The sequence below is a fragment of the Heloderma suspectum genome, chromosome 12 (genome assembly GCF_057233095.1).
Source record: "Heloderma suspectum isolate Gila_16-S chromosome 12, 16-S_ref, whole genome shotgun sequence".
Taxonomy (NCBI): Eukaryota; Metazoa; Chordata; class Lepidosauria; order Squamata; family Helodermatidae; genus Heloderma; species Heloderma suspectum.
In genome coordinates, this window is record NC_139469.1 from 4689001 (window position 1) to 4712884 (window position 23884).

The following is a 23884-nucleotide window of genomic DNA, read 5'->3' on the forward strand; positions in this document are numbered from 1 at the left end:
ACACGAAGAGAGAAGGGGAGACAAAGCAAGGAGGGCACTATCTAAAAATCTTTTTGAGAAAACCAAATATTTCTTTGGAGGAGTGTTTTTCTAAGGTTTAAAGGCCCCTGCTTTTGTGTAAATCAACAAGAGGTGCTTCCAAGCTGGCTGTAGCTTTGTCAGCTTCGCTGAGGGGAGGTGTGCATGGTGAAAGAGTCGCACAGGCCGGGCCTGTAATGGCTGCCATGGAGGGGGAGGAAAGGCCTACAAAGCGGGGCTGCCAAGAGGGACATCCTCCCGATTTCTAGCCGTTGTTTAGGAATGTATATCAATCTGCGCCCAGGTCCCTGTCTGCATCTCCCCCCCCCTTCTCCTCAGTCTCTGCTTTAAATTGCCAATAACCAGGTGCAACCATTGGTGTGGCAGGGAGAAGGGCGGCAGGAAGCGCTCGCTGTGGTGATTAAATTATATCGGAGGCCTGGTCAGCAGTTACGAAGGCAAGACAAAGGCCTTTCCTCCTCCAGCGACTGGCTCCTGTTTCCTTGACAGGGAGGAGAGAAAAAGGAGGAGGGACGACGTGGCAGCCATCGCAGCAGCACTGAAGGAATGGCCTCCCCACAACCGAAGCTTTGCTCCTCAGCCTTGCAGGGATGGCTCCGGGCAGGGAGCGAGGCTGACCGGGGGAACGAGAGGCGCCGAAGGAGCAATGCAACCGTGTATTGGGGAATGCTGCCGGAACTGGGACGTAAACATGTTCCAGAGAGCCCGAAGCGGTGTGTTTGTAGAGCTGGCAGAGATGTGGGCGAGAGCTGCGCAGAGGCACGGCTGAGGCCTAATCTCGATGGCAGACAATGGCCTCAGACAGAGGAGAGGGCCTGCCTTTGGGCTCAGAGGTGCCAGCATGCTCTCATTCGCTGGAGGGTTGCTGATCCTTGTTTCCCAAAAGTAAAAATAAAATAATCTGGCTTCCCGGGCCGAGTGCGCTTTTGAACATGTGCAGAGGTTCTCACCCACCCTCTCTCCTAATACTAGAGCTCTGAGTCATCTCGTGAAATTGATGGGCAGTAAATTCTGGACGGACAAAAGAAAGCTCTTTGCACGACACATAAAAATTAAGGATGCCAGGTGTTGATACTGGCCCTGGCCAGATGGATATCCAAATTGCCTGGATAGAGAAGATAGCCATATGGTTCCTCCTGCCAGCTAATGAATAATAATTCAGCTGTTGGTTGGAGAGGTGTGTACCTGTGCACAGGTATGTATGTATGTATATATATATATATATATATATATATATATATATATATCACACACACACACACACACACACACACACAAAGAGAGGCAAGGGCTATCTGAACAGATGGATTTTCTGAACAAAGGAAGGCTAAATTCTGCAGAGTGAATAAGGCCTATACCCACCTACCTGGGAGTAAGCCCCATGGAACTTAATGGAACTTACTTCTGAGTAATCATGTATGGTACTGTGAATGTTGCAAATTTGAATGAGGAAGAGGCTAACAACCAATATCCTGAATGGTGCAAATTCTGCTCAGTCTCTTCTCCGAGTTCTGGGATTTCAGCCAGCATTGCCAACACTTTTCTTCCAAGCCGGTCTTTGCACCCTTAAGGGCTAAAAACTTGCGCTCTCTCTCTTTTAAAGAAAGCAATCTGAGTTCCTAAGGCTGCAGAATTCTACAGAATCATAAGCATAAACACAGGTCGTGGTGCCCCAGCACAGCGAGAGAGCACATGCTCTGCACACAAAAGGTCTTGGGTTTGAATCCTGGGCATCTTGGGTGAAAAAGAGCTGAGCGTTGGAAAGCAATCTTTGGCAGAAAGTCGCTGGCATTCAAAGGAGACTGTCCTGGGCTAAGTAGACCCATGCTGGTCTCTCAGAAGGAAGGACAGACAGTGGTAGGAGCCACAAAGCCATTGTTCTGAAATGTTTGCTCACTTACCTTATGTCTGGGGCAGTTCAGCAAGAAGGTCTCTTCGGTTAACAAACAACCTGCAAACAGAGCAGAGGAGTGGCAATGAACATGCGTGTGTCTTTTTGTGACCCCTTCCGCCTGCTCCTCCTGTTGTGGGAATAATATTTCCCCACACACACACACACATCCCCCATGCCCCGTTTAGTTACCATCTCCGAACAGGTCTTTAACCACCACGTTATCCAAACCAAAGTGATGATAAATGGCTTTTGGGACAACAAATGGACTAACAGCAGGACACAAGAAGCCCTGTCTTACGTAGAATGGGGGCCTTCAACTACTGGATTGGGAGCAGCATCTGGATTATGCTCCCATCCAATGTGGGCTGCCGCAGTGGTGCCTATTGCATTGTCATCGCCCTTTTTGAAAAGGGATCATTACCTTTCTTTTGAGAGGGAGAGAGGAAGACAATGCAGAGAAAAAAAGGAGAACAGAAAGATAGACAAGTCCAAGTACCCCTGCCAAATGGGGGGCAAGGAAGGGCCTTTTCAGTGGTGGCACCCCAATTGTGCAATGCTCTCCCAGAGGTCCTTGCTTGCCCTACACTGTGGTCTTTGAGGTTCCAGGTGAAGGCCTTTTTATTTCTCCAAGCTTTTTGATCTTAACATCTTTTAGTGCTTTTTCTATCCTTTGTGCGCATCTTATTTGCTGCTTTTGGTTTTACTTTTTTAAAAATGCTGTTGCTGGCTTTATTCTGTTCTAGATTTCATGTTTGTGTATTGCTTCTTTAAATGGCTTTAATGTTTTACCAGCCAGAGAATTTAATTATTGGGTGGTATGTGAATACAAAGCGCAGTAAAAAATAATAATAATTAAAGTGCCTCCTCTATTGGTGGTTGTGGCTATTGGAAGACCTTGAGACATGATGCTGGAAGTTAGGATCTCTCCTGAATTTAAAATAAAATATTAGTAAGCAGCCGTGAAGAGGGGTGGGGATGGATGTTTGACTGCATTTTTCTCTCCGCCAGATGCTGTTTGCTATGGAGGGTGGGCGGGAACGTCTGGGTACCCATCTCACTTTCAGATATTTATCCCAAAATGAAGACATGCTCTCTGCTCCAAGTGCGTTCCACAAAAGAAACAAGGTGAAGTGTTTTCTGAATCCTTGTAAACACTATTCCAGCTGGTGGTAATCTTACCTGTATCAATGGCACATGTGTAGTGAAAGGTTTGGGCACACCCCTTATGGCAGCAGCCAATGCTTGCTCCTACTTGCTGACAACTGGAACATCTCTGCAGTCAGCAGGGGGAAAAGAAAGGAAAAGAGAGAGATCCCCATGAGATCTAGTGACACAGACATTATCACAGAATCAGAGAATAGTAGGGTTGGAAGGGGCCTACAAGGCCATCGAGTCCAACCCCCTGCTCAATGCAGGAATCCAAGTCAGAGCATCCCTGACAGATGGCTGTCCAGCCTCGTCTTGAACGCCTCCAGTATGGGAGAGCCCACCACCTCCCTAGGGAATTGGTTCCATTGTCGTATTGCTCTAACATAAGTCAGGAAGTTTTTGCAAAGCTGGCTTTTCTTGGAGACTTCCATGTGGCAGGAAAGAGGTCATTATTTGGACACATCCTTCTCTGTTCCTTGGGGAGGGCTTGAGCGTATTGTAGGTTTTTGTAATGTTTACCTGAATTAGTTGTGGTTTAGGGTAGTTGCCCCTCCATTCTCACAGTACAGCAGAGATGACCAGTTTCTGTATTCTCAGAAAGCACACTGTTCTCCACACAGCAGTCCAGGGAGATGACGTGCTTTTTGTTGCACAACACAACCCCTTCAGGGAATTATATACAAAACTCAAAGAAAAATGTATCGTTCACATAGGCATTGCCTTTCACAACTTTTGAAAGTTATGTTCTTTTCTTTACAAATGAAACTGGAGGAGGAGGAGGTGGTGGTGGCTTTATAAGCACACCTTGGTCAAAATTTGGTATGGCTGCCAGAGGCCAGCTAAGATGGCTTCCTAGGCGAGATTGGGCTTGTAAGGAGCCCATTGACTATCCCTGTGTAAGAGAGGCTACCATTAACCCTTCAGGGCTTCTTGCTTGCCTTCAGATCAGCCTTCCCCACTCTGGAGCCCTCTAGATGTGTTCGACTACAACTTCCAGCATCCCCCAGCCAGCGTGGCTAGATGAGGAATGCTGAGAGTTGCAGTCCAACACAGCTGGAGGGCTCCAAGTTGGGGAAGTCTGCTTTAGATCAGAGGTGGGCAGATGGTAGATCTCCAGATATTTTGGACTTCAACTCCCAGAAGCCCCTGCCAGCATGGCCAATAGCCTGGAATGCTGGAAGTTGAGATCCAAAACATGTGGAGATCTACCTTCTGCCCACCCCTGCTTGAGAGGATGCCCAGAGGCACACCTGCGTGATTACTTGGAGGTTACCTCTTGATATAGCACCAAAGGATAAAACGAAATTGAGCACAGGTTAAAGTTAAGCCGAAAACACTAATCCAGCTTTGTGCTTGTTTTCACGTTGAAAAGCGCCTTCCATTTTTGGTGGCTTTTTCAGCACTCGTCGCTATCCTTCTTGCGCTGTGTCAGGGTTGGTGGCATCCTTTAATTCCCTGGTTGCTGCTGCTGCTTCCCGGTACCTTTTTCTTCTTCGCCCTCGCTCTCATTTGCCCTCGCTGCTGTTTACTCTGATGGTCTGGGGCGACCCATGTGGTGGTGGTTGTTTAGGACGTCACAACGTTACACCTGGTGCGATGATGTCATGCAGACACATAATCAATGTTACGTGGGTTGCCGCAGCCAATCCAGAAGGGGAAAATGGCAATGAGAAGCAGCAGCAGATGGGAACAAAAGAAAACACAAAGCCAGGCAGCAGTGAAGCAGCACAGATATTCAGTGAGGTGTGTGTTTTTAATGCTGAGGGGTTTTTTTGGCTGTTAACTAGTTCAGCTGTGTCAAATACCTTACTTTCAAGGCAGTTATCAGTATCAGCTCAAGTAATTTGCAGGCTGAAGAGTAATCTTTCCCTCCTAGCTAGGGCCAACACTTGAAAAAGTCTTGCTGTACCATGCAGACACTAGCTCCTGCCTTCCTCTCTCTGCTCTTCAGGACACCACCTGAAGCAGCTCACTGCACCCTGCCTTATGGCAGGGCCAGCCTGGTGATTATAAAAATGAGTGGATATTCATTGCAGCCCTAGCACAAATGTCTATACTGAAACATATCCCTTCTCTGTCACACTTGTGCATGCACAGAGCTCTGATCTGCACAACTGAGAATCAGAAAGTTAGGATCTAAGGCTTACCACAGGACGTAGTGATGGCCACCAACTTGGATGGCTTTGAAAGGGGATGAGACAAATTCCTGGAGGAGAAGGCCATCAATGGCTACTAGTCTGGTGGCTCTGTGCTGTCTCCAGTATCAGAGGCAGTATGCTTCTGTACACCAGTTGCTGGAGAACACCAACGGGAGGTGTTATTGCACTAATGTCCTACTTGTGGGCTTCTCACAGGCTGCTATGTGAACAGAATGTTGGCCTAGAGAGGCCTTTGGTCTGAGCCAGCACGGTTCTTCTTGTGTTCTCCTACCTGTGGCTTAAACTGACTTTCATTTTCTCTTTGGCATGATTGTTGCAAGTGTCTGACCATTATTTAGGTGGCAGAGGGGCTTTTGTAAGGCATTTGTGCGTTCTGCAGGGTCTATGATGCTCGCATTGCACACCTGATTGCTACAAGAGCAGTTTTAAGCCTCAAGTGTGAAAACACCCTATGAGTTGACACCCTGGGATAACCAAATCAAGATAATTCATAGTTTATCACGGTTTACTATGTATTTAGAACTTTCCCCAATCACGGATTGCAACTCCTTGCTTGTTAACTATGATTGTGCAAATTGAGACTGGTGATTTGGGGAGCGGGGGAGAAGCTGGATGAAGGCTCACCTCCCAAGCAGTGGTCAACAATACTGGTGATTTACTTGTAGTCCAGTTATCAGTTCATCCATTCCTCACCCTCTTACCACTAGGTTTTTAGTCAAATAATGCAGTGCACTTGTTTTCTTCCCAACCTTTCCCCTGCCAGCCAAGATGCCCAAAGGACCATCTCATCCAGTATGTACCCCTCTGTACACTCAGATCAACATCAGATGTCTTACTCTTGGTCTCCACACATACACCCACCCAGCTGAAGTCCAGCAGATAGGTATGACAGAGAGGATTTTCTCCTTTGTGATATCTTTGCTATTGTTTCATTTTCGCTGTTAGGTGAAAATGAGACTCTTCAGGAAGGCCTCTGGGGTATCAGTAAATTGATTATCGATGGACCTTTTTGTGTTTTTTCCTTGGTGTTGCTTTAGTTTCTTCTGTGGGTTGAGGTATTGCTTTGGTTTTTAACGAATTTGAGACTGGCACTGTATGTGTGTTTTATTTTATTGTGACCTGTCTTGGCTTTCTTTCTGAAAGGAAGGGAGGATATAGTTTTTAGTTTTGTTAAAAATAGTGAGTCTTCTTTTCAAGAGTTTGTCTAATGCATCCTTCCCCAATCTGATACCCTCCAGTTGTTTAGGACTTCAACTCCCATCAGTCTCACCCAGTGGCCAGGATTGCTGGGAGTTGTAGTCCTAAACATTTGGAGGGCACCAACTTGGGCAAGGCTGGTCTAACGCAATGCATCTCTAAGGAATTAACCTCTCTTCTACACTCTCAAGACACCCCTGCATTTTGAAGACAGGCCATCTTAAATAAGGGTGCAATCCTATGCAAGTTTAGCCAGAAAAAAGCCTACAACTCCTAGCATGCCCCAGCTACGCTGGCTGGGGCATGCTGGGAGTTGTAGGCTTTTTTTCGGTCTAACCTTGCATAGGATTGCATCCTAAGAGTTTCAAGAAGCATCCAATTTAGATGCTTAGAAATCACCATACAATTCACCACATGGGAGGCTCGGGTGCTTACTTACGAGTAGATTCCATATTCCATGGTATAGCTATGACTCTACTTGAGTTGTGGTATGAATGGCATCAAACTTCCTCTGATCCTACCCTAGGACAGAAGCTGATCTGAGGGTTTATAGGAAATTGCCTTATAGCAGCCTTCCCTAACCTGGTGCCCTCCAGATGTGCTTGGGCTAGAGATGCAAAGGCCCGGAAAAAACCAAGAAAAATTTGGAAAAAACCCATTGTTTTCTGAGCACTGTTTTTGTTTTTCCGAAAAACTGAACAGCTTTGGATTATGAAATATTTTCTTTTAGAATTTAAGGCAAAGTATTTATATATTGTTATCCAGCCTTCACCCACCTCCCAGTGATTTCTAAAACCTATGTAATAAGAACACTTTTATAAAAAAAACTAGAGATGTAAACTGTCTGGAAATAATGATGCCATGGGGAAAAATGTTTTTTTAATCTTCTCTGTAGGATTCCCAGCATAGTTATTTCTTTCTTTCCTTATTAAAATTAATGATCTAAAGTATATTTTACTGATAGACATTTATGCTCAGTTTCCCAACATGCGAGTAGAGTCACCATTGCGTATTCTTGATAGTAAATGTGTATTCTTGGATTTTGTTCTATAGTCCTGTGTTTCTGATGCTGTAGCAGTCATTTACTGTAGTTCTAATCTATTCAGACAATAATTACAAATTTACTAACTGAGTTTACTTTTAAAAGTTTCAAAATATAATGATAATTTTATGAGAAAAGTAAGTTATACATAAAATAATGTTAGGAACAGAAAAGCTGCTTTATGTTCCTAAGCAGCCCTCCCAACCTGGTGCCCTCTGGATGTTTTGGACTACAGTGCCCAGCATTCCTGACCATTGGCCATGCTGCCTGAGGCTTATGGGAGCTGAAGTCCAAAATCTCGGGAGGGCACCAGATTGGGGAAGGCTGTCGTAAAGCAACAAAGGTTAGATCTGTAAAGAGTGCTAAAAAAAATAAGTATTGCTTATTTTTGAATGTTTCAAAAATTTCCATTTTTTCATTAAAAGCGGGGGGGGGGGAATAGTTCCCCCCACCATGGCCTCAAAATTTCCAGATATTTTACATTGGTAGTTGGGACTACAGCTCCCACCCTCCCCAGTCAGGGGAGGATGGGAGTTGTAATCCCAACACATCTGGAGGGCACCAGGTTAGGGAAGGCTGCCTTCTACTGAGTCAGACGATTGGTCCATCTAGCTCAGTATTTCTACCCTGTCTGGCAATGGCTTTCTAGGATTTCAGGCAAGGGTCTTTCCCAGCTCTATGTGGAGATGTTGGGGATCGAATCTGGGACCTTCTGCTTGCAAAGCAGAGGCTCTTTGCTGAGCGACTGCCCTTCAGTTTTCTCGCCCTGTGTCGCAATCACCTGTAGAGGCAGATCAACAAGATTTACAAAAGTACGAATGGTGGAGAGGAGGTGGATAGTGTCCCCCCCCCCTTTCTCATCTGAAAGAAAGCCTTCTCCAGTATAGACCTGCCTGGCTGCTGGATCATCATCAGAGGCCTTCCTGGTTGTGCTGGAATACCATCCCCACATAAATGAAATATGCACCAACCCTATTACAATATAGGCACATGATGAAGACTTTATTTGCCTTGATTTAGAACACCTCTCTTGTGATTTTTTTAATTCACGGCACCTGATTTTATTGTATAATTGATACGTTTTTGCTTAATTTATATTTGCACTGTAGTTTTATCATTATAAACTGCCTGGATATGCTGTATGCGACAGTCGATATAAAAATATTTTAAAATACATAAGGGTGCAATCATGTGCATGTTTAGACAGGAAAAAGTCCTGTAAGTCCTAGCATTCTCCAGCCAGCATGGGACTCTGTTCTGTCTAAACAGGTACAGAATAACACCCTAAATAAATAAATCATGGTAGAACTTGAGGGTTCGGTCAAAGGGAAAAGTACTTCTTTACATGACACACAATGAATGGAATTCACTGCCACAAATGGTGGCCTTGGTTGATAGTTTAGATTGCTTGAAAAAGGCGGTGAGACAAATTCATTGAGGAGAATAAGGCTATCCACTACTAGCAGCCATGATCACTAAATTTAGCCTCCATTGACAGAGTACTGTCAGTGCCTCTGAGTACTAGATGCTGGATATGGAATGGCCATCACCTTGTGCTTTGCCTGTGAACTTTCAGGGCTTCCATCCTGCTGGAAACAGGAAGTGGGACTGGGTGAACTTTTGAGTGGAACTAGGAAGGCCAAGCCAAGCCGTGTGTTCCTATGTTCTAATACCAGGATGTTAATGACACGTAAACACTATCCATTTATGACCCGACATAGAACACCCTGGTGCTGGAAGAAGATAGTAATTCCTATAATCCATAATCCACCTAGCTTAGACTGGTATAATGAGTGATAGGCTTGATGATACACAATTCCCTACAGGGCCTGACAAGCACCATGTGTGAACTTCTTTGTGAAGGATTTGTCCGAATCAGTTCAGATCCGCTGAATATAGAAAGAACGAGCAACTGGCAGACCAAGGCTCAGTCCAAACATCTGGGCCAAACCAGATGTTACTTTAACAGCATGGTTAGCAGCCACGTCTGCACTCCTGATAGGAATCATACACTCACAAGCCTATTACATCCTCCCCCTCGGAACCAGATGTGGCTGCTATTCAAGTAACATGTGGTTTGGTCCTCACTTGCATCCCATCTGGCCCTTAGCAAAGATCCCAAGAACCCTCCTAATTTGCCTCTGCTGCCCCCCCCCCCCGCAAGTGTATTTATACAGCATGAGGGTCATGGGCAAAGCTCTTACTAGGGTAAGCGTTCCATATGTGCTGAGCCTCAGGCCCATGGGCCAAATCCAGCCCGTCTGAGGTCCCAATCTTGCCTCTGACATTCTCCAGGTGGCTGTCCCTTTTCCCCGAGCACCAGTTTTGCCCTGTTTGGCTTTTGGCACCACTCACCACTGGAATGTTGTCCCTGAGAGTTTCTCTGAAAATGAATTCAGCCCTTGAGCTGAATTAGGTTCAACTCCCCTGGTTTAAATGCACAGCCACATGCTGGTGATCACTGGCCTGGGCAAGCGTGTGCCACTGGCGTATTAACATTACACCATAATGGGCCAGCTCCCGTGGTCAGTGCGCTTAAACGTGACGGGGCATGTGTGGAAAGAGTGCAAGGGTCACATCTTTCCTTGTGGCATAAATGAGGCTGGGACATTGGCAGAGGGCTCAGCAACACTCTCTTCCCCAATGTGAGCAGGAAAAAGGGCCTTGGCCCAATTTCTCCATAATTACGCAGCTCAAGATTTGCCTATGGCTCGGTGAAGAAGGGCAGAAGCGCCTGATGAAGGGAGAGCAGTGTCACGACCTCTGCTGCCCACAAGCAAGACGAGGGAACTAGACCCCTTTGCTTGTGGCTTGACAGCCAGGACGGTCCCAGAGGTTGGGGCAAAGTCCTACAACTCCCAGCTTCGTTGGCCCTTCAGCAAAATATGGCCCATGTTGTGAGGGTCTTCCCCCCTCAGTTGCTTCCAACCCTCCCTCCGCAAAGTTTTTTTCTTTAATTGCTTGCCCTCCCTTGCCCAAAGGAGACGCAAACTTTCAGACCGCTGCCCCCAGCTGTCGGGATATCATTCCTAATTTCCTGAGGGCAGAGCCCCTTGGAAAGATTTTTCAGTTTTTCAGATCCTGCTCCTCAGCCAATAATAATAATAACAACAACAACATTTGTGCACTCCATCTCCAGCTGCAATACTCAGCAAACTGGCAGGAGGATCCTCAAAGTTCTGGAAAGATTCTTTGGTGGCAGCAAGGGAGGTGGGGTTCGGTGTGAGCATCTGTGTGAGAAACTAGCAACTGACAGAACAGAGATGGGCAACACATGGGCCTATGGGCTGCATGAGCCCCCCCGCGCTCCCCCTATTGCAAGCCCCGCTGCTCCCCAATGCCTCTATTATAATTCTTCCGCCTGGAAAAAAACGGAAGAAAAAGTCATGGCAAACTGCTCTGGATGCTTAGAACAGACACATTTAGCTTGTTTTTAAGCTAAATTTATCCATTCCAGGCCCCTGTAGTGGCTACAGATGTTTAGGACACAACTCTTCCCTGCTTTTTGTGTGGCCCATAGTGGGTTGGTGTGTGTGGGGCGATTGGCCCCCAGACTAACCCAAATTGCCCACTGCTGAGGTAGAACATGGACTGAGGGGGCTCTTGTCACTGGGCCCCTCCTGGGGTGTGGCCCTTGGCAGGTGCCCAACCATGCCTAGCCTTGACATCTAGCCCTATGCCCAAGTCTCTCCAGCATTATCAAGGGAAAAGGTCCATGGCACGGTGCCATCATGCTCGGAGTTCCTCAGGCCACCCTCCGCTTGACCGCCTGCAGGGGGTGGGGGCAATTCTGAGTGTGATATCATGCCTTCCTTTATTAGATCCCAGACTGCTGCTCTTGGCAGCAACCAGACATTCCTGGTAACGTCTAGTTTGGCCTTCAGATGTATGGAGAGGTGAGAAGGGGTTGAGACTAGGGTGGCCAGATGCAAAAGAGGACGGGGCACCCACACCTTCAGCAGTTGTGCAGAAGAGACAATGTCAGTGGGTGTTGCTTGCATGACAGGTTGCACCTGCTGAAATTCCCTCTTCTGCACAACTATTAAAGGTGCAGAAGACCCTTTTGCATCTGCCCCCCTATGTGAGACCATGCAGCGAATTTCTGAATCATAGCCAGTGCCAGCTCAGGGATTCTGGGGGCCCTTGGGCAAGGCACCCTCAAGGGCCCCCTCCCTCAGTGAGTCTACTGTCTCATGGCCACGGTCACCAGCTGCTCTCGCTCCTCTTCCTCATCATGGGTACCACTCGCTTGCTTGACAGGCAGAGAGCCAGGGAGCAAGGAGGCCTCTTCTGCTCACCACCTATGCTGTCTGGGCCAGAGCGAGAGGTGGGTGAACAAGCAGGTTGGAACACTGAAGAGGAGGAGCAAGTCCGGGGGGCTCTTCTCAGTGGGCTCTGCTGGGGTGTGGGCCCTCGGCAGGTGCCGGCCCATGCCAACCCTTGACGCCAGGCATGGTTGCATTTTCACAGCAACAACAAAATATTGCTGCTTGAGTGCTGGGAAAATGAGGATCCTTCGTTATATAATGCGCAATTAGCACACAGGTTTTGGTGACAGACGACCACTAGCTTGGATGGCATTTTTAAAGGATGAAGCGAAATCATGGAATATAGCTCTACCAGTAGCGATTAACCATTGCTAAATGAAACTTCCGTAGACAGGGGCAGTATACCATTGCAGATCAATGGAAGAAAGGCCATCACTTCGTGGCCCACTTCCGATCTTCCAGGGGTCTAGTTGGTCTAGTTGCTGCTTGAAAACTGGTCTGGACAGGTGTTTGGCAGAGGTCCATAAATATGGTTGTCAGATCACCAGTGGGGACCAGAAATGTAATTCTGTCAATCAGCAGGGAAAACCTCAATGATATGTTGTCACAGGAGCAATGTTTCTTATTTAAGCTGCCAGCGACACAGGGAGGCAGAGACTGCCTCTTTCCAAATGGTGCCAGGACGCACCTTGCGGTGGGGCACAGCATTAGTGGCAAGGATAGGCGGGGAGAGGTTGCTACAAACGCACAGGCTTTGCCTGCTGCTCCTCTCCCCAATATCCACTCTTGCCAAGCAACGGGCTTAAAAGGGACACACAAGTGAGAAGATCCAAGCCCCACTGGCTGCACGAAACAGGTTCGCCTGCCAAGCGCAGCTAAAATGTGTAGACCCCTGATCTTTGGTCTGATGCTGCAGGGCTCTTATTGGCCAGGTGGCAGCATTAGGATCAGATGGACTGGATCGGATCGTGGTCTGAGCACCTTGGCTTCTTGGAATGTTACCCCACCACTTGCAAGAAGCAGCGAAATGTCTACACTTCTGTCCAAACAACAAAGCTTTGGTTTGTTGGTTAGGGTTACCCACATTGCTTCCCTGCTTCACTCTCCCTCCCATCTCCCTCCATGCCCCTGAAATAGGGCTTGGCCTATTATTTCTGCTCTGTTGTTGACTTTTGTTTAACATTAGGTGGTTCTTTGGTTTCTGTGCCCATGGGCTACTCCAAACAGAGCTTATGCTAAGGGAGAGACTCTTACCACATCAGCGGCCATCTTTATTGCCTCCTGAAGTCCATAGAGCTTTCCCGCCACCAGGTAAACCCCAGCTGTCCATATAGCGCAGGCCTCATGGACCCAGTGCTCCTGTGTATCTCCGGCAGGATCCGGCGGTGGCAACTCTGCTTTGCCGCATTCGTGCCTCCTGGGCTTCTCGACTGCGGCTGCTGCCGCTGCCGCTTCCTCTCCTTCTGTCCTCTCATCGCAGCAGTAACAGCTTTGTAGTTTCCTAAACATCCCCCTCGAACTGGAGCGGAGAGCGCTCTGTTTCGCTGAGTCAGCGCCACTGTCCAACCTTGGCGGCTTTCCACCGAACGTACTAGCTGCACAATTATTATCTGTCGCTTTGAGCAGTCGTTCTGCCAGAGAAGGCGAGGGAGGCTCTTCGCTCAGCCCCTCCACTTTGATCTTCTCTTTCAGCCGCGACTTCTTTTTGGGCAGGCAGTCTTCGGGATAGTACGGCCCGCATAGGTCCCCCTGGTCTTTGTAATTGGCTGGATTCCGGCACAAGCAGCAGACCAGGCAGGTGGCGTTGAGGGTCTTGGAGACCACCGGGCCGAGGTGCATTGTGGACGACAGAGGTAGGATCGCCCGGGGCTGCAGGGAGGTGGTCCCCAAAAGCCCGGCCTGGGCAGACGAGGAAGAAGAGCGCTGATCGCTGTGGAGTTTGGTCTCTTCGGCGGGGAAGTTGACGACGGTGCAGGTGGTGACGAACTCATCCCGCTTCTCCATCCGAACGTAAGGGGTGAACGGGGGCGCCCGGCTGTCTGCCCGCAACCGCTTGCACGACACATACTTGAGCCGGATTTCGGGCTCGGCAGGGCTCAGCAGAGGCGTTTGCTGCTGGTGCCGCCTCTTGGCCCTGTTCTTACACCTGGGAGGCACGCCTCGGGCCTTCTGGCGGTTGAGATGTTTCCTTTGTCTCTTTGTGTAGCCGTTGTAGTCAGAGTGGTGGTCTCGCTGCTTCTGCGCCCTGGTTTGGGCCTGCGAGGATCTCCCCGCCCAGCTCTCAGCACTGATGAAGCCTTTGTCCTCGGCCTTTGGCTTCTTCCCCTCCCTTTGTCCCTCTTCGACTTTCCCTGCCACCGCTGCCTTCTCCCTGGATGCGAGAAGCACAGCGGGGCTCAGGTGAGGGCAGTTCTCCAAGCTATTTTTGGCCACTCGGAAGGCTGCAGCTTTCCTTTTTCTGTTTCTTTTCTTAGGCAGCAGGCCGGTGCTGCTTGCAGCCATGCCGGTGCTGCTGTGCTGCAACGTCTCGGGAGATGAATAGGCCTCACCCTTGAAACAGTTGGAGGACAGTTTCTTACTGTTCATTAGTTTTCCTCTGAAGGATCTGTTGTTCGGGTTTCTGCATAATTGCTCAGCTGCTGGAGCGGCGGGAGCCTTTTGTGACACGGCCTGGTTTAATGGCCTAGCTTCCCCCACTGCTGGGGTTATACTCGCATTCTTGGAGGCCTGCTCCCTCTCTGGCAGGGAAGGGCTGAGGGGATTACTGTAGGAGGTGGCGGTGGTGGGGATGGTGGCGGAGATGGCAGCAGCGGTCGTTTTGCAGGCAAACTTTTTCAGATTGGGAGAGGTGATCTTCTGGACAATGGCTTCCAGCTTCAGGCCCCTGCCTTTCCTTGGGGGCAGCACTTTTGTCTTCATGGCTCCCTGGAAGGCCGCCCGAGAGGTGATTTTTATGCAGACGCCAGGGTTTTCTTTCACCTGTGGGGACTTGAGCATTGCTTCACAGGAGTTCTTGGGAGACGGTTTTGCTTTCGCCTTTTTGGCCAACGGCATCCTCTTGAACAGGCCGGGGGAAGCTTCTGGCTTCCCATCCTTCATGTTGACGCTGCTATGACTGTTGCTCCTCAGAACCAAGTTGCGCTTTTTAGCAGGGACTGGAGGAATGAAGGCAGACTTCCTTTTCAGAGCATGGAGCGGCCTCTCGGACATCTTGCTGTCCATTTCAGGCCTGGCTTTAGAGAGCTTCACCCTTTTGCTCAGCTTGCTCTCCTTCTCAGACCTACTTTGGGGGCTGATCTTGAAGGAACCAGGCAGGTGGCTGTTTGGAAAAACCTTCTTGGGTGGTTTGGCGTTCCTGAGCTCTGCTTCTGCAGCACTTTTTTCTCTCCTCCGCTTTGTGTAGAAGACCTCCTGAGTCCGGGTCCTGGAGCGAAGGATCATCGACTGTTGATCTTTCCCTTCTGTTTCTATGGCATCGGCTTCTTTAGCCTTATAAGCAGTAGAGTCTTCATTTTGCACCAAATTTGAGACCAGGGGAGGGGCAGGTTTACCATTAGCCTTTCTAGCTTTGAATGCAGCTCTCTGTTTGAGAAGACAAGCTGGCTTCTTGCCCAACTTCTCTTGAGGGGTTGAGGCCTTTGCACCTTCCAGAGGATCTGGCATCCTGGGTTCAGTCAATGCAGTAAACGAGCGGGTACACATCCGAGCTGGCAAGCCTTCAGCTGGAAACCTGGGGGTTTGGCCAGGAGTGTTCTTACTTGGCAATTCCATCAGATTGTTTGGATCTGGGCATACGTTGGCCACCATGCCAGCTGCCTGGAGGCCAGTACATGGGCTTGACATGGGCTGGATAGGTTCCTCTCCTCCTGACAGCCTGCAGTGGACTTTCTTACTACGAAGACTTTTGCCCCGGGAGGTTGGTTCTGATATTATTGGCATTGTTTCCGGTGAGATTTGTTTTTTCACCAGCAGGGCAGCTGGTGTCTCTGTCTTATTCGGAAGGGTGTTCTCACCTCCTGCCATCTCCTCCTCGGGCTTCAAGTGATGCAAAGAAGATTCAAACCAACTTTTCACTTTTGTCTCTGTGCCAACCGCTGGGCCTAAGAGGATAACGGACTGATCGGATAAATGGGACGAAGGAGCGGTGTTCTCTTTCTCAACGGCATTTGCCGTTTCTTCTGCTGAACCTGGTGTGTTCTGGAGGGAAAGGGCTGGGGCATTCTCAGCTGGCTTAGGTGTGAATGCATCATAGGTCATAGACTTCTGCTCGGAACCAGCTAGTTCACACAAAGAGGAATATTCTTCAGGTTCCAGGTCAGATTCTTTAAGGTCTGGAGAGGACATCATCGGGAGTTCACTGAAGTCTCCACCTGAACAGGAGTTCCTGGTGGTGTCCTCTAGCCATCGTTCGCTATCTGCTCTGGTGGGCTCATCATAACTTAGGTTCTCTCCCTTGTTTGCCTGCTGATGTTGACTGAAGCCCCCCATTTGCTCAGGCTCTGCCGGCTCCTCGGTATTGCGGAAGCTCAGACAGCAGGCATTTTTTTTCTCTTCAGAAGTCTCACTCAGTTTTCCAGAGAACAAACTCTTGGAAAGATCCGATGCTTGAAGGCTTGACCCGAGTTCCTTCCACGTGTCACTGAGGTTTTCATCTGGCCAGTCAAAATTCTCCATGGCGTTTTCGGAACCCACCGAATTGGCCGTGGCATTTGAATAGCAGCTGAAGCTCGTGGCCTCAGAGCTGGATGTTGCCACTGAGATGTTGGGTTTGGAGTTGTAGCCTACAGAGCTGGTTGTTTTTAGGGAATTCTTTGTCTCCGCTGCTGTAAAGGCCACCTGGGAATTGTCATAAACCTCCTCAGTGAAATTCTTCCCATTATTTCCTCCCAAGGTTTTGTCTAATTTCAGAGGTTCTGCAAGGGTATTCGAATCCCCCTGATTGGACCATGGACTTTTGACCACAGAATCTAAGCAGGTTCTGTGATTCTCTAAGTGGAAGGGGGATTTGTCAGGTTCTTTGTTTGGAGCAGGGGAATTGGCCCAGCCTTTATCAGCTTTCTCGCTGATAGCGTCTTGCAAACCAATGATTTCGGATGCAAGCTCCTCTTGAGAAAGAGTGCTGAGAAGCAGCCTGGGGCAATCCCTCTCGTTGGCCACAAACTTGGTAAAGGTCTCCAGTGGTAGGCTGGTGTGAATGCTTTGGAAAGAATCGTCTGACTTTGTTGAGATGTCATCTGGAGAAGTCACTGAACACGTGGAGACAGATTCTGGCTTTGCCTTGGCGCTGCTGTTGATACGGGCTGGGCTGCGGCTCTGATTACAGTAGAGGAAGCCTCTTTCCAGGTGATCTTCAGATCCACTCAGGTAATCGGCATCCTGAGTTTCAGTGTGGACTGACTGTGGGGTGCTGAGGGGGTCCGAGTGGGGAGTCCCTGCTTGCTCAGCAGAGTAACTGTTACCTTCGGGGCTGCAGTGCTGACCTTTGAGCTGTTCTGGTGTCCTCTGTGAATTTTTGATGCCTTTCTTCTGGGCCATCCCTGTGGATTTGGAAAGAAGCAGTTGCTGGACGGTGTTAGAAATGTTTTCAACTTGAGAGGTGAGTGCTGTGAGGCTTTGCAGGCTCAGATCTGACAAGAGGTTCTCTGGGATTTTCTCCTTTGGCAAGTTCTTACAGTTCCCGGATGGCTGAGTGTCTGGGCTCGCCCCATCTGTTGGGGATGGATTCAGCAAAGGCATGAAGTGGCTATGGTCGGCGAGGTTTGCTGGGAACGCCCCTGTACTCAAAGACTGCTGGCTGTACTGAAAATTCTCCAAGTTAGGCATCAGTGGGGAAGGAGTAGAACTGTAGGATGGGGATCTACCAACAGATCGAGCTGGAGAATGACTCGAACCAGGGCTAAATGTTTGGTAATACTGGTCTGGTGTCCTCACTGGGGTGTCAGCTTGGCAGTAGCTCTGTCCTGGCTGGTTATAATGTTGGTATTTTGCTAGATTTTGATAGTGAAGGGTCTCTTGGGCATGGTGTCTTCCTTGTATGGACTGCTGCTGCTGCTGCTGTTGGTCATAGCTGATTCGGTTCGGCTGATAGCCATGTAGGCTTTGGACCCGTTGCCCAGAGGGCAAGTTAGCAGCATTTCCTAGAGTCCTTTCATGCGGCGTGGGTGCCGAGGGAGCATTACAGCTCTTGTAGGAATGGGCAGCTTGGCTCCCACTCTGAACAGACGAGTATGTCGAGGAAGCCGGGAACGACTGGGAATGCTGGGTAAAGTGGGCACCCTGAGGGAACGACATCGGAGAGGACACGTCATTCTGGATCTTCTGCCTCGGGAGCTTGGGATATGTCAGGGCAGACTGCTGCTGCTGGAGGTGCAAGGAATGAGTTCGGAATGGGAGCTGAGGGGCTTGCTCGTGGTACTGTCTGCTACCTGAGGGAGTGGCTGTCTTTTTCATCAAGTTTTCCTCATACTTAGCCACTCCACCTGGTAAAGGCTGTGGCGATTGCTGCTGAGGTGGCCCCCAGGCCTGCAGGCTCTCCTCTCCGGAATAGCGGGCCGGGTAGGGGCTGTTCTCTTGAACGGTGTAATTTGGAAAGGACGCCGGCCTACTGGGGAGCTGTTGGCCACGTAATTGCTTATTTCCCCTGTGGTATTTCTCCACGGCGCTGTTTTCACCATACCCTTGGTACGGCAGTGGCGGCGGTGGCGGCGGCTGTTGCTGACTGTAGTACTCTTTTGCCACCAGCCTCTGACGTTCGCAGTGTGGCCCAGCCTGGCTTTGATGCCTGTAATTCTCCAGGCGTGAGGAATCTTGCGAAGAAGTCGGCTGGTAGTTCTGCTGGTTGCCATGGAAACCACACCTTTCGCGAAAGGACTGCATGGCCAGGCCTCGTTATCTGTGGAGAGGAAGAGCGAGAGATGAGAGGATTCAAATGAATGGGTTTTCTCCCCCTTCCACCATTTCACCTTGTGTTTTAGGTGGGTTCTGCTTTAAAAACAAATAACCAAGGACCCAAGGGGAAGGCTTTTGGGCTTCTGTTTTTGAAAAATGAAGAGAACGAAGTAGCGGTTGTTTTGCTGCTGTTAAAATCAGGCTTCCTGACCATGTGTGGCACGCTTGACTTTAAAAAAAACTACTCCTCCCCCCCCCCCACTATAAAAACCGTGGAGCAATTTTGGCAAAACTTCGAGGAGTTCTCCTGGAGGGAATGACCGAGGCCTAGTCTGCATATGTAGCGGAATGAGGTGGTCGAGAGATGAGGTGGTGGAACGGATCTTACCCTTTCACGCTACGGGCAGATACCGCTTTTGAAAGCACACCCATTTAAAAAAAAAGACAAAAAGCCCCCCTCCCTACAACAACAACAACAACAACAGAACATCCTAGCATATCATGGACGAAGGTTCTGATTTTTCATGTGTGTGAGGGAGCATTTAAAAATGTTTCCCCCAGTTTGCATCCTGAGGTGACCTTGTCCACTTGGCCACCTCTGCATCTGACCACTGCATTCTGCTGCATGTGGAGACCGGATCGGAGACCCAGTTGCGCTTGTAGGAGGAAAGAACCGGATTCTTTTTACACTGGAGCATGCTGATCTCCCAGCTCTCTTTCCCCTCCCCTCGCTTGCCCACTCACACTCTGCATGTGCTCACACACATCCTTATATTCACCGTATCTTCCGGACCTGAGCTCTACCATCAAAAAAAGTCCTGTGCTAGCTGGGGACCTGGGAAGGAAATGGAGGCTAAAGCGAGGACGTGATCAGGTCTTGCGCACACCAGCAAACTACACAGAAGGAGCAGTCACCCGTTTCCTGCTCTCTTCAGCAAGCCGGGGCAGGCTCAATGTGAAAGTCGCCAGTGGTGCCCAGGCGTCTGGATTTCTGGACCCCTGCCCCAAACCTTTGACTCTTCAAAATCACTTTGGAGAGAGAGAGAGAGAGAGAGAGAGAGAGAGAGAGAATCCCCCGCTTTGGGATTTCTGGATTCTACACTCGGGTTACAATCCACAGGATCTTTCCTTCTGGTGTTTGTTCTCGCAGCTTTGTGGGCTCTGGCCTGGATGCTCTTCCAAACTCCCTTCTCCCTCCCCACCCCCACCCCGACATCTCTCAACCAGCACATGCTCTGCAATTGGTGCGGCACCATCTGGAATCTGTCTGCTCTTTACAGCAGACGCCTATTAGGACAGCAGCGAGGAACAGCAGTGATAAAACCGTCCTGGGTTTTTGCAGCTCTCGGTTGCGCTGGGGACCAGGCAGAGCGCCTGCTTTTGTGTTTTCAGCTGGGGCTGTTGACAATGCGCAGGTTTTGCATCGCGGCATGCCGAGGGAGGACGAGGACGGAGCCTCGTAGCACTGTTTGGCTGAGAAGGGCTACATCGCCCTCCATGACGGGCAACTGTACAAATCCATGGAGAGCTGAAACTCTCGCTTCCTCTACTCACTTAACACCCCCACTAAAGTTGTTACGATTTTACCAACGGGCGAAACTCATACCCCCACCTAGTGCATTCCGATGACCGGTTCTGGTTCATGTCTCAACTACCACATCTCCTGCATTCCATCATGATCTCTACGTACTGCTGAGAGCAACTTTCACCATCTCTCTCTCGTGCACACACACACACGTGTACGCGGTACACACAGAGCGATGCTGTGCATGCCTGACAGTGTGATCCCATGCAAGCAGACTGCCTTCTCCCATACAAATGTGTGCATTCTCTTGGGTCTTTGGGGCGGGGTGAGGAGTACACCGAATAGATCCTTTTCTGCCTTTGCACCAGGCTTTTATACTTTTCCCACCCCACCTCACAAATGTTTGTCCCCCTCACTCTTGGTCTCTTAATGCACTATTAAAATGCCTTGCAGGCCTTTGTGTGTGTTTGGAAAATTAGAGGGTTGGTTTGTTCTGCTATTGTCACTCTGCTGCTCTTGGTCTTTTGACCCTTGCTCTGCTGATGATGTTTCAGTGTGATTGTGATGGTTTTTATGGTTCTTGATTGTCCCCCCAACCCCTGGTTAGTTGCTTTGGGTGTTCAGCTTTGAACAGAAAAGTGGGACATGCATGATTAAAAATAAATAATTGAAGTATTTTGGGGGGTGGGAAAGCACTTATATCGCAACCCCCCCATGTGTATAGCTATACTCATATGCCAAAGTCTGATTGTGCTACCACCACTTTCCTTTTGTCTTCTGGGAAAGTGGTGTTTCCTGAAAACACCACTGAGAAAAAATCGCTGACTAAACTGGAACCTGAGCAATCACTTGCTTGCTTTGCTTTAGATTGCAGGCTGGATGTTAGCAACAACCACTCACCACAAAAGACATGGGCTCACATGCATGACTATCTGCAATGGCATGCAGGTATGTAGTCCTGAGCCCAGGCTGAGGAACAGATGGACAAAAGCCAATTGCACACCTGCATGCAAACACCCACTCTGCTTGCATGCAGAGAAGTGCTCCAGTATATGTGCTCTCCATGACACATGCATGGAAATTATGTGCAATCATGCACACACAGGTCGGATTATTTCTTTGCAGGGATTATGGCCCATACGGATAGATGCATAGCCTCAGCCTTCTCAAAACAGCCTAACAATGTACATTCAGCCCAATGATGCAACTCCCCCCCCCCCCACACACGCACTTTTTCACCGTCAAAAGAATGGCTGCCTACCCCCATGGGCAAATGTCACCTCTCATCCCTTTAGAAAAGGCTGGGTTACCCTGTTCCTGTTTTTGTTGTTGTAGTTTGCTGGCGGTGGCATATTTCTGAAGCCCAGAAAGGCGTGAAACTTTGCCACAGCTCTACAAGGAGGCCGCCTACACCGTTTGTCTGCCTGGCTTATGTATATCTGCACAAATTACATTTCTGCCTTTATTAGTCCCAGATTGCTTTCCTTTCCTGCTGCGTGTCCTATGGCAATCGTTAGCATTTCAGCACCTCGTGCTTATTTATTTATTTGAGAGAGAGAGATTGAGAAACAAAAAAAGAAAGAGAAAACACGCTCTTGAAAATGTGAATATAAACAACCAAGAGGGTAAAGAGTAACACATTCATTATGGCTTAAGTTGGCTGATGATGTGGGCTCTGCCTCAATAAATCTGTTTGTCTTTAAGGTGCAATCTTAAAGGTGCACTTTTTAAGAAGCAAACCACAACGATCTTGGTTACTTTTGTGCGACAACAACAGACAACAAGAGACTTGAACGAGGCTGCCCCACTGGAATTATTCATATCATGGCAGCAAAAATGGCACAGACAATTGAAACCTTCCCTCCTTTCCTTCCTCCCCACCCGGTCTTCTCCCTTTCCCTGTCCATCTCTCAATACCCAGCCCCCCCACCCCTGTGCTTGAAGGAGCTGCTAATGCATCTTAACACGGCTCTCCTGCGTTGCTGCTGGATTTCCCAAAGCAGTTGGAATGCAGTTAAAGCATATATCTCACTGAAAAGACAGTTCAATTAAAATGCAGCCAAGCCCTCGTGCTCCAGCAACCTGGCGCACGAATCACAGCAAACGTTCCCCACCCCCTCTGCTCTCCCCCTCCCCAACCCGGCGGCTCTTGTCCCAACCAAGTTGGGGAAGGGAGGGAGGCAGGGGAGGATGTGTGTGAAAGGAGACTCAAGGAACAAAGACGCGAAAGCCAAAGGCAGAGGCAGGCTCTCTGAGCGCAAGGCCGCACAGCCGCGCAAGGCAGTGGGTTCCAGCAGCCCACGCAGCTTGAGGAAATAGCGTGGTGCTCGCTTGAATGGACCCTGAGCTACTCCTCTCTCTTTCGTTATGAATTATGATTGCTCTTCTGAAGGGTCGGGCCAGGAGCAGTTAGGGCCCGGAGAAGGAGCAATGGAATGGACAAAGGGCAGAGGGCTGAAGTGTTGGTGGTATCCACTTTGCAAACAGGACCCACATGCCTGGATGAACCAGCTTTGCTGTCCGTCTATTGTTGCGCTGTCTGGAGGACACTGTGTTCTCTCAGTCATGTCTCCTAGAACATATTCAGAGGGGGAAAAGATATGGGGGCCAGCGAGCAGACGATTTGTTATGTTTTTAATAATAGCTGCATTTTTTGTGAACTGCCCAGAGAGTTTCGGCTATTGGGTGGTATAGAAATGACATAAATAAATAAACAAGTTAATGGTGCTTGGGAGTATTCAAAACACTTGATGTGCATGATATATTATGCATAATCCTTACAACAACCCTGCAGGGTAGGGCTGGTGTTTTTGTTCCCAGGCTACACACTGCATCTGAGAGATGATTAGTAATAGGGCAATCCACCCTACTTGTGTCTGTATGGGGCAGAGGGAGAAGGGAAGAGGATGGATTTCACATAATGATTGGATGTAACCAGACCATTCTTTCAAGTTTTTACTCACATGCATATTTACTCACTGGTTGGTGCTCCAGTTTCAAAAAGCAAGCTCAAAAGGGACAATGTTTCCTGGCGATGTCTGTTCAGAGTTACTAGCTTTCCTAGTACAAAACTGGGAAGTCCTAATCCAGGCCATCCATTTGGATCAGGTGTGAGTTGCATCAGCCATTCCCAGTATTCTCCGGGATATAGTGAAGGAGAAACTTATGCTGGCTAAGTTGTCACAAGTTTGACAAAAGCCACCTGGCAAGCACAAAGCTTTACATGGCTTTAGTGACCAACACACTAGATGTGAGAATGAAAGTGAAGTTAAACAATATTAACAAGTAACTGAACCAGAGAAGACAGTTTTGAGGACAAGCCTTCTATCCAAGTCAATCTGGAGTCAACCAAATGAGCCAAGTAAATCTAAATTGTGTAAAGCAGGGGGCAATCCAACAAGCCACATCCTATTGTCTGTGTAAACCCCAAATCAAACCATTGAATTAGCTCCTGTGTAAGTCAGGAATCAAACCACTAGAATCTGGATTCTATCCAATGCGCCACAGAGCGAATTCATGGAGCTACAAAGGTGGAGTCCGTTGACCAAGAAATAATTCAGCCGGCTACTAACGTTTCAGCAGATCTGGTGCCGGTCTACCTGAAGTGCAATCTCTGCAAATCTGGAATCAACGTGGTGAGCCACACTTCCCTTCCACGGATGGTGGTGCAGATGAAATGTCTGAAACCTGGCTTCCTTGCTTCCTGCCACGAGGGTTCTGGCA

At 48.9% G+C, this 23884-nt stretch overlaps 1 protein-coding gene across 5 annotated transcripts in view; it reads right to left on the reverse strand.

Annotated features, from left to right (window-relative positions):
* Positions 1 to 23884, reverse strand: part of RAI1 (retinoic acid induced 1) — a 211641-nt gene that overhangs the window by 7498 nt on the left and 180259 nt on the right. For 3 of the 5 annotated variants that reach the window (XM_084818184.1, XM_084818183.1, XM_084818185.1), the window contains 3 exons: positions 13003 to 18640; positions 3113 to 3206; positions 1297 to 1990 (listed from right to left, as the gene is read on the reverse strand). In XM_084818184.1, the coding sequence (XP_084674310.1) occupies positions 1875 to 1990; positions 3113 to 3206; positions 13003 to 18624 (5832 nt within the window). In that variant the 5' untranslated portion in view covers positions 18625 to 18640 and the 3' untranslated portion in view covers positions 1297 to 1874. The other 2 variants (XM_084818186.1, XM_084818187.1) reach the window with 2 other exon arrangements.